We start from the raw sequence: 11,388 nt of genomic DNA, 5'->3' as shown, positions 1-11,388 counted from the left end.
GACGACAGGCTTTTTATTATTAGGTTGTTTTCATTATTCGATTTTTCAGCCTCTTTGATTAATGCTCCCGACTACGTTGTGTTGGTGGAAAACAATAATGTTGCTTGAGTTTGAAAGAATGGCATTGCAGAAACTAAAATCTTTCCACACTTCCCACACTCATGGTAGCCATTGGTGCGCTAATGTATTTGCTAGCCAACAAAAAACGGTATTGCTGCCGCGTTAATTCAAGCACGTGTGTTTCGTTCTTCAATTGAGGATAGCTTGCACCTCGCAACGGCTGTTCCACTCCACCGGCTTCTTGAAGCACCTTGTATAGTGCGAGTTAGCACATTTTTGTACTTCGTAATAAAAAAAATATTCACGGTAATATTGCGATAGTAAACACAGTCGGGTCTCAGCTACCTCTAAAACACACACACCTCTGAATGCAAGACCACGTTATATTCAAGGGATTCATTACTAAAGTGTAACATTTGGCTATAAAAATTGCTAGTTTTGCCCGAAGTTCAAACCAGGGACTGCGATACCAAGCTTTAACGCTGCGCTTGAACTCCTCGGAAGATGTTCTAACAGTACGCGGATCCGACTAAAGCGCGCGCGCCAAGCTTTCTCGCCCACTGAAAGATTTACCACGCCGTGCAGGGCCTGTAGTGACATTGCACAGGCGCCCCCACGCTGCCCGTAACGACATTTGGTTTGACGACAGGTTTGACATTAGATATTGTTTTGCGCTTTTATTATGTAATAGGAAAGTCAGAGGATTTAACATATAAGTCATGCGTTATGAATGCTTTGTTTCATGACATTAGTTTGCGACTAATCGCAAAATTCTCAGGAATATCTGTCAGGAACGCAGGATTTAGTTTGAGCAGTTTTGGCGGTTTATCAGTGTAGCAATCTGCCTTGCAAATAATGCAAGCATAACGAATAGCACCTAAATATATGCGGAGCGCCACAGGTGACGCTGACAGTGAACACGTCTTTGCAATTCCCATATAATTGCTACCACAATAAAGCATACATGTAATATAGGAACTCGCAACAGAGTATCGAAATAAGCACCTACACGCCTAAAGTTTTGGGGCCCTGAGCACCATTTAAAACAGACGCGTTGAAATTTAGAGGACGCGTAAAGTTCGGCCTCTGAAAAGGCATTCTCGTAATATCCAGGCTCAGTATGCAGCCAAAGCAAACGTGCTGGCTTGAGACATCAAGCGTGTTTCTTGGTCCCTTCTACAGATTAACTACAGATTAACAGATTAACTACAGATCTACAGATTCACCGTCGCGGATGCTTCAGAAGCTATAATGCAGACGCTGTGAAGGAATACAGATTAGTTGTGAATCCATGGCGTATTTTACGCCGCACCGAAAGCTCAGCACACGAGTCTTTTTAGGCGAAGCTTTCTCTGCGAGCCTTACTGGCCAAGAAGACAAGAATGATAGGCACAACAGGCAAGCATGAAAATGGACATAATGAGAAGGAGAGCGTTCAAAAAATGCTGAAGCATCTGGTAGAGTCAATGCGCGCGATTCTCTGCGGAGTCCGAGAATCCGGCCGCTAACAGCGCCCTACAGGTGCTACGCCGTACCACAGCCGCTTATCGCAAATCTTTACATTTTGTAAAGCTTTTGCTTGGCACCTGTGCTTCTGACTTAGGAGAAGCCCAGACACCAGCTTCGTCTTAGCGCCTTTATCTGAAGGTTCGTGTCAACTAGGGACCCCAGAAGATATCTGGAACCCGGTGGGTGGCTTCATAGATGAATTTGTGAATGTTTATCAACAGAATGTTGAAATTGCTTTCACCGTTGTGCATCCCTATTGCTATGTCATCATCATACCTCATTACACCTTTATGTCCCCGTACCCCCTAATATTGTGCAGAGTAAGCAGGCTAGAGTGCGCTAGCTCAGGCTCTCTGCCTTCTTTGAAATAAATTATCTCTTTAACGGCCTCTTCTGACTGTAGCTGTTATTGCTGTCTTGAGGAATAGGTCGCACAGCGTAAGTTTCGTAAAACAATTGCAGGAGATCGAATCTTGCTTTACCAACACAGCAGCCGGATGCTCTAACATCGAGGCTACTGTCGTGTGCATATATTTCTTTCGTGTCAACGCTAAGCTTGCGCATGCGATACATGCCGTACCCCGTTCTAGCGCACGTGCTAGACAATTGTAAGCATCGCATTGAGCTTTGTACCACTTTATAACTGGCTCCACGAAGCCTTCGTTCTATATAGATTCCAACGTGTGTATTAGATCTGCCTGCTTTTTTTAAACCTTCGGCTACGCTTAGAATGCAGCCTGTGTGGCCAGGAAGCTTCCCTGCGACCTCTAGCTAAGCATTTAATTGCCATAGCCGATAAACCACCTCGGCGGTTTGAACCCAGCTGCACAATTGAACAATATAAGGCAATTGCTGATCCTAGTTACCTGGAAGAACGCACTCGCTTATCCATGCTTTGCCTGAGTGATTAACTTTAATTCGCTCGTTCACTTAGCACCCGAAAATATCCTATCTGTTATGGTCGAACAAGGATTTGCTCAAGTAATTTAGGAAATTGTCCATCTCTTAGACTTAGACTCACTCTATCTTTTCAACATAGCAAATATAAACCTCGATGCGTGCATCTGAAATGCATGGCGCAACTGTCGGATTGATCATTAAGTTGCTGTGAAGTTGACAGCGGTAAGTTCAGTTCTAACTACATAACACAAGTGTGGCAATCTGGATACTGCAGTTGCTGCAACTTTCGAACTAAATTGTGATTCAGTGATTGTGGGCTTATACCTTATTGAAAACTAGGTAAAAGCTGCATTCCCGGGAATGTACTCCCACAGCACTGTGATTTGGGCTGAGCGTAGTCTTATTCCGGGTGATTACAAGAAAATGCGTGTCAACCAAAATCAACGCGAAAGAAGACATGGTCGATGTACATCGTATATGCATTTATATATAATGAAATTAGGGCGTTGAATATGATGCGAAGTTGCATAATTGCATAATATATATGCGTTACTTGCTTTATTTTCTTCGTTGCATATTCACACCTTACATTTTTTTTTTGCCGGACACCTTGTTTCTTTATCAATGACGAATGTGACACCTTATTTTTTGACAAAGAGGCTAGGTGGGGCGATCTTGGTCATATGTGCAATCTATAGTGAAAGGAGGTTAATGTTCTACTACATTGCAAATAAATACGCCCGTACCATTACATAACCTACTCTGCGTCTTTGCTTCACTTTCTGTCTTGCTGAGACCTACGTTCTGATGCTTTTTGGGACCCCCTACGACGCTGCGGAGGCGCCAAAGGGCCATTTCTTGACCAAGAGGCCAGACAAATCCACAGATGCGATGTATGCTAAACCCGATTGAAGTCGCTAAAGGAGACCTTGTTCTGAAAACGTCAAGGTGCTCAAGTTATATTCCCATGACTCAGTGGAAAAAAATGACGAACACTTAAAGTATGAGATGGGATGTTGTGCACAGGACATGGAGTACAGTTAAAGATAAATTTGATCGATCGTGCAACTGTTTTCTGTGATCTGCGTTTATGCGTTATTTCTTTTTTTGTGTGTATGCGCGTGTGTGCACGTCTATTCCTGCTCATTGTTTCATGCCAACCACCCCCCCCCCTCGCCCCATCCGTTCGTGATAACGCCACGCGTACGAGCAAGTTGCTTTTCATAGCAGAATAAATGCTGATTCTTCGCACCCTTAATCACGTTCTTTTGGGCAGAGCAAGCACGTACCACCGCCTTTGCATATTCGTCTCCGGCACCTTTGACTCCTATTAAGTGACTGCATGCCGCTGAGGGAGGATTGCGAAATCTGAACGCAAGACCGACCACGAAAAAAAAAGGACGCGTGAATAAATCGCTGATAGCAGCGGCAACAGGCAAGGGCGTGACGCTTTTATCTAAGAGTTCGCCAATATATACCGCGAACGAACCGATCGAATTCTTCACTGCCGGCGAATCTCGCTTGTGTTCTAGTCACCTCCAAGCAGGATGACACAAGCACTACGTACTTTGGCCGTCGGCGCGGTCCTCATCGGGGCCGCTTCGGCGTTGATTAGGTGAGACGGTGGTGCTGGCATGTGCGGCTTGATGCTTATCTTCAACTTTACCTCTAAACGACTGTAAAACACGATGACAGTGCTTTTTCGTTGTTTCTGCGCAAGTTCTAACGGCGCCTCTATGTGCCATAGGACCGGTGTAATGCCCACAGATCTTGTATGTGTGAGTGTGCGTGTGTCTTTTACAAATAACGATCTTAATTTATGAAACTTCGTTGTATTTTCATGCTGCGACCTAAAATTTAACATGCATTATGAGTTTTCTCTACTTTCGTGTAACAAAAAGTTATATTAGCTCGCTCGTCTATTTGTCGTCTATGCATCCATATTTAAAGCATTATATGTTGCGGAACCACACCTAGCTTTAAGATTTCACCGTGTTTAACAAAGTGCAATTCAGCGTACTTCCATAGCCTTGCCCGTTGTTCATGATACTGTTCTCATTGTGAACTGGCTTTACTTTCAGTCACCTGTGTGGTGTTTCAGAAGCTGTGGAACTTGTTCTTTTGTTCTTGTGTGCGCATATTTTAAAGGGAAGCTTTCTTTCCGAATTCTCCCGAGGCGTTTCTGAGTTTGGCTGCTGGCTGGGTGGCGCTGTAATCTCGCCGAATAGCTCACGCTCAAAAAAAGTTAATTACGTGCCCAATATAGGGATCGAACCTCGGTGCCCAAGCAGAGCAGTCCGAAGCTTGGTTTGGTTTGGTGCCTATACATATATCACAACCCACTACGGGGGATAGGCTATGAATCGGGCGGGAGTGTCTAGAAATAGGGATAATACTTAAATAGGATTTTATTATTTAAGAATGAGATAATAAATGGGTTCTAATCGTTAATATCAATGTTCACGCTATATTATCCTAAAATTTGAAGTTAATATTTTTGTTTTCTTGTTGTGGAAAGTAAAACAATGAAATTAGCATGCCAGTCTCCTTGTTTTCGTTAGAAAATTAAATATGTCATTACATACGCTCCTATTGCAGTGTCCTAGTGTCGACGTCTCCAGAAACAGAATGATAGGTAGCATAATCGCTAATCCAAGCTGGCAAATAAAACGACTTCTAGAAGTCGTTTTATTTGCACGGTGAGCGTACGACACTCTATAAAAATGATCCATAGTTTCGGGTTTATAGCAATATAAACATTGAGGGGACTGTGCCAAACCAGACCTGTGTGAATAGAAATTAAGCCTTGGTATTCGGCAACGCATTCGCGTAGTTGAAACAACCCGAAGCTCTAGCGATTAGGCCAGAATCAATGTTCTTTTCTGTATTGCCTCACACATAACAACACATAACTGATTTAGTGTTGATACGCAATAGGAAAGCATACGCAACATTTGCACACGATAAAGCTATGGAGGTTCGAAAAAAGTTTATTCGCAGCTCAACCTTTCGGGTCGCACAGTATAAGTCGACTTCTATCTTGCCAAAGCCAAAAAGCTCTTTGAGATGACCATCCCGCGTTGATGGTGAATATGATTTCCACACTATGGATAATATCCACAACCGGATTTGGCCCAGAAATGAACGGTACGTTTGAAATAAACGAGTATAATTGAAGACATACTAGCCAACGTAAGAGTGTCCACATTGCGTAGCACGACTGCGGCGAGAGCTGACGCGTGCGCGCGTTCCATGGTGCCAAAGACGCACGAATGAAACTTACAATTTTATAGCATCTAATTAACCGCTTCAAGAAATCTTCGCAAGACAAGATTCTAAAATGTACGTTCGATTTCCTTAATTCCTTTTATTTATATATGTACAACCGCTTGCAACACCTGCCTAATTGCTGAAATTGGGTCATGTCATCCTATCCTATAATTATTTAGTTTTTCAAGGAGCTTATAGTTTAATAGCCAGCCAGCAAGGCTGTAGTTGCTAAGATTTTCATCTCAATCCAGCTAAACCTATCCGTAAGCGCAGAAATCATATCAATACAAATATTTTTGTCAAGTGGCGCTGACAGCACTGAAGCAAACCATAACCCCGTGCCCTACCCCTGTCCCAACAGAAAATGTGCGCCGGGTAGTTGGAAGTGTGCACAGATGCTTCCAAAAGCAATCTGTACGGGACAAGTGGACCAACTTTTCGTAACATTTGAGTCGATGACATTCGAGCAAGACACCGAGCTCACAGGTTGATTTGCGGCAACCATTCCTGACTAGTTAGGGGCACGAGAAGCTTAATTCCTGTCGCATCTTGAGCACGAGCAGCATACAGAAAGATTTGTTCGTAAGCCTGCAATACTACCCGGCTATGAATGCCATTTTTCAATTGAAAACAACACTCCTTAGCAATGAGACGCTGCAATTCGCTCCCAACTTAGGCGACACTAACAGCACAATTGCAAGCGTGAAAAGGCATGGTACTCGCTTGGCGCCGCCAACAACATGCGAATAAGTACTGTGACACATAAAGGGTGATGTACATGCTCATTTTTTAAAGATGCTGTGGTGAAGAGAGTGTGCGGACCAGGCAGATGCGATAAGCACGAGTCTTCCATAATCACGCCATTGCATTTCCCTACGTTGAATTTGTATAAACAAAATAATAAAAATGCCTATTTCAGGCTGGTTACCGAAAGGGGTGCAACGCCTGTGGACTAGGAGGAAGGACGGTAAAAATATTTAAAAAATTTGCGTAGCTTGCACTGGAGGCGCAATGTTAAAGAGAAAGCAGGGCTGATGGGCACCTAGCTAGTCCTGGCTTTTGGGCTAAGCTAAGCACTACCAAGTCATCCCCGCATTTTCCGGAATTTACAGATTATTGATCGATTATCGATTAGCTATTGATTGGCTGTCTATTAGCTATCGCAAGGTATTGCCCACATATTTGGGCTAGGCTAAGCACTGCCAATTCAACCCCAGCATTTTCCGGAATTTATTGATTATTTGTAGATTAGCCATTGATTGGCTATCGATTGGCTATCGCAAGGTATTGGCCACGTATTTGGGCTATGCTAAGCACTACAAAGTCAACCTCAGCATTTTACACAATTTATTGATTATTTCTCGATTATCTATTAGCTATTGATTGCCTATCGCAAGGCTTATTGCCACGTATTTCGGCCAGGCTAAGCGCTACGAAGTCATCGCCAGCATTTGCTGGAATTTGATGATTATTGATCCATTATCGTTTAGCTTTTGATTGCATATTGATTGGCTATCGACGACTGACTAAGCTTAAGTAGTCGCAACCATGCTTAGCTAGACTTAGCCGGGCTCAGCTTCGCTAGTTCACAGGGGTACGGGCCATTTCGCTTGGACCCTTTCTGCACTACTGCCAGGATCGGCCATATTTTTTGTCCTCGATTGACCAACTAACGGCCGGCTAAACAGCACCGCTGTTAAAAATGCAAGATAGGCAGAAAAAAGGGTAGGAAAGAACAAGATAACAGATGAAGCTCGAAAATAAAGCAATGAAAATTTATAAATTACATTCTGGGATTTCACTCACCAAAACTACGGTCGATTATGAGTCACGCCTTAATGGTGAATCTGGAATAATTTGGATGACCTAGGAATCCTAGACCGGCACCCAAATAACGGCACACGAGCATATTTTGCATTCCGCCGCCATCTGAATGCGACCGTAGCAGTCGGGATTGGTTCCTGGATTAGGACCTGGACACCTCGTGCTAAGCAAGGGATACGCCATATAGTCAATGAGCTACCACGGCGAGACAAAAACAAGAGAACAGCCACTGCGAAACTATCGTTAGGTGGGGTTGCGTGGCTCCACCTTGAGATTTATGGCTCTATGTTATACTTACTGCAGGATGAACGCTTTTGCCAGCGTTCTCCAATTACCCCTGCTTTGCGTCACCCAAATTTATCCTGTGCCTGCAAATTTCCTAACCTGGTCATATCACTTGATCATCTGGCATGTACGAAGGCGTTTCCCTTCCCTATCATGATCATGATAATCATCATCATCATCTACATCATCATCATCATCAGCCTATATTTTATGTCCACTGCAGGATGAAGGCCTCTGCCTGCGATCTCCAACTACCCCTGTTTTGCGCTAGCGTATTCCAACTTGTGGCTGCGTATTTCCTAATTTCATCATCCCACCTGGTTTTCTGCCGTCATCGGCTGCGCTTTCCTTCTCTTGGTATCCATTCTGTAACCCTAATGGTCCACCGTTTATCCATCGAACGCATTACATGGCCTGCCCAGCTCCATTTCTTCCGCTTAATGTCAACTAGAATATAGGCTATCCCCGTTTGTTCTCTGATCCACATCGCTCTCTTCCTGTCTCTTAACGTTACTCCTAAGATTTTTCGTTCCATTGCTCCTTGTGCGGTCCCTAACTTGTTGTCGAGCTTCTTTGTTGACCTCCAAGTTTCTGCGCCATATGTTAGCACCGGAAGAATGCAATGATTGTACACATTTAGTTTCAACGACAGTGGTAAGCTCCCAGTCAGGATTTGGCAATGCCTGCCGTATGCACTCCAAACAAATTTTATTCTTCTGTAAATTTCTTTCTCATGATCAGGGTTCCCTGTGAGTAATTGACCTAGATAAACATACTCCTTTACAGACTCTAGAGGCTGACTGGCGATCCTGAATTCTTGTTCCATTGCCAGGCTATTGAACATTATCTTTGTCTTCTGCATATTCTTCAACCCAATTGTTACACTTTCTCGATTAAGGTCCTCAATCATATGTTGTAGTTCGTCTCCATTGTTGCTGAATAGGACTAAGTCATCTGCAAACCGAAGGTTGCTGAGATATTCGCCGTTGATCCTCACTCCTAAGCCTTCCCAGTCTAAGAGCTTGAATACTTCTTCTAAGCATGCAGGGAATAGCACTAGAGAGATTGTGTCTCCTTGCCTGACCCCTTTCCTGATAGGTAAGTTTCTACTTTTCTTGTGGAGAACCAAGGTAGCTGTGAAATACTCGTAGATATTTGCTAAGATATTCACGTATGCCTCCTGTACTCCTTGATTACGCAAAGCCTCTATGACTGCTGGTATCTCTACTGAATCAAATGCCTTTTCATAATCTATGAAAGCCATATAGACAGGTTGATTGTACTCCGCAGATTTCTCGATTACCTGATTGATGACATGCATATGATCCATCGTAGAATATTCCTTCCCGAAGCCAGCCTGTTCTCTTGTTTGGCTGAAGTCAAGTGTTGCCCTGATTCTATTGGAAATTATCTTGGTGAATATTTTATACAATACTGAAAACAAGCTAATGGGTCTATAATTCTTCAATTCTTTAAAGTCTCCCTTCTTATGGATTAGTATAATGTTGGCTTTCTTCCAGCTCTCTGGTACACTTGAAGTTGTGACGCATTGCGTATAAAGGGCCGCAAGCTTTTCAAGCATGATATCTCCTCCATCTTTGAATAAATCTACTGTTATTCCATCTTCTCCAGCCGCTTTTCCCCTGGTCATGTATTTCAAGGCCCTTCTAACTTCATCGCTAGTTATAGAAAGATCCTCTGTATCCGGTTCATCGCTACTTCGAATGAAAGTAGCTTTCTGTTTTGGGAACTGTACAAGTCAGTGTACAATTCTTCCGCTGCGTTTACTGTCATCGAAATTGCTGACGATATTACCATGCTTATCTTTCAGTGCATACATCTTGCCTTGTCTTATGCCAAGCTTTCTCTTTACTGATTTCATGCTGCGTCCATATTTTACGGCTTCCTCAATCTTTCCCACGTTATAATTTCGAATATCCCTTACTTTCTTCTTGTTGATCAGTTTTGACAGTTCAGCGAATTCTATCTGATCTCTTGAGTTGGACACTTTCATGTTTTGTTGTTTCTTTATTAGGTCCTTTGTTCCTTGGGAGAACTTCCCTACTGGTTGCATTGGTGCCTTACCTCCCACTTCAAATTGTTGCTTCTGAGATCAGCCTAGTTACGGTTTCATTCATTACATCTTTGTTATCTTCATCTTCCTCTTCTAAAGCTCATATTTATTTGCGAGCACCAGCATGAATTGGTCTGCTTTTACCCTTACTGCGTCTATGTTAGCCTGTTTCTTCTTGACTAATTTTATTGTTTCTTTCTTCAAATTGAGAGAAATCCTAGACCTCACTAACCTATGGTCACTGCACTTTACCTTACCTAACACTTGTACATTCTGCACTATGCTTGGATCGGCAGAGAGTATGAAGTCTATTTCACTCCTTGTTTCTCCATTAGGGCTTTTCCAGGTTAACTTCCCGTTGCTGCGCTTCCTGAAGAATGTATTCATTATTCGGAGCCTATTCCTTTCCGCGAATTCTACCACATCTCTCCTCTTGCATTCCTAGAATCGATGCCGTAGTTGCCAATTGCTTGCTCGCCAAGCTGCTTTTGCCCCACTTTTGCATTGAAGTCGCCCATGACTACAGTATACTGAGTTTGCACCTTTCGCATTGCTCATTCGACATCTTCACAAAACTGTTCAATTTCTTCATCATCGTGAATAGAGGTTGGGGCGTAGGCTTGTACTACCTTCATTTTGTACCTCCAATTCAGCTTTTTTACGACGACTGCTACCCTCACACTAATGCTGTAAAGCTCATCAATGTTGCCCCCTATGTTGTTATGGACTAGAAATCCTACCCCGGATTATCTCTTCTCTGCAAGACCTCTGTAGCAGAGGACGTGGCCGTTAGCACTGTGTAAGCAGCACCAGTTCTTCTAACCTCACTAAGGCCAATAATATCCCAGGCAATGCCTGATAATTCCTAAACAGTCCTGCTAAGCTAGCCTCACTCGACAGGGTGCGCGTGTTGAACGTTGCCAGGTTCAGTTTCCATTGGTGGCCTGTCCGGACCTAGAGATTCTTAGCACCCTCTGCCACGTCGCAGGTCTGACCACCGCCTTGGTCAGGTGCTCCGCAGCCACTGGGGACTGGGGGCCATGGGTTAATTGTCGGAGTCATGAGGGAGGCAGTGGCCGAATGCTGAACCAGGAGGTCAATTCCTGTTCTCGTGAGGGAGTGACTTTGATGAAGCTTAGTGGGCCTGCCTAGTTTTGTTTCACCTGAACTAGTATAGCCCCACTAGCTCTCGGCAATATATTTTTTGCTGGTGTCAGGCACCACCCCATGCCTGAAAATGTAGTGTACTGGAGCAGGATTCGAACTTGCGACCTTCAGATTTGAGGTCGGGTGTTCTACCTTTGCTCCACGCCACCACTTCCCTATCAAAAAACCCCGAATGCCCTGTTCCATAATCCTGTTTCTTCCTATATGACTTATATAGGAACTAACAGGGAGGTTACGTAGCAGGGCACCCAGGACTCTGCGATAAGGTTACCTTGGCCCCAATTCTGTAAGTCTAATAA

General features: G+C 43.7%; 1 protein-coding gene across 1 annotated transcript in view; it reads left to right on the top strand.

The window, feature by feature from the left end:
- The first annotated feature begins 3,950 nt into the window (after nt 1–3,950).
- The window catches only part of LOC119443879 (cathepsin D), a 31,542-nt gene continuing 24,104 nt past the window's right edge, over nt 3,951–11,388 (top strand). The window contains exon 1 of the mRNA XM_037708487.2: nt 3,951–4,084. Coding sequence (XP_037564415.1) covers nt 4,017–4,084 — 68 coding nt within the window. The 5' untranslated portion in view covers nt 3,951–4,016. The remainder of the gene's footprint in view (nt 4,085–11,388) is intronic.

The sequence above is a fragment of the Dermacentor silvarum genome, chromosome 3 (genome assembly GCF_013339745.2).
Source record: "Dermacentor silvarum isolate Dsil-2018 chromosome 3, BIME_Dsil_1.4, whole genome shotgun sequence".
Lineage (NCBI taxonomy): Eukaryota > Metazoa > Arthropoda > Arachnida > Ixodida > Ixodidae > Dermacentor > Dermacentor silvarum.
Note: the sequence above shows the minus strand (reverse complement) of the source record. Positions and strands in the feature narration are given on the sequence as shown.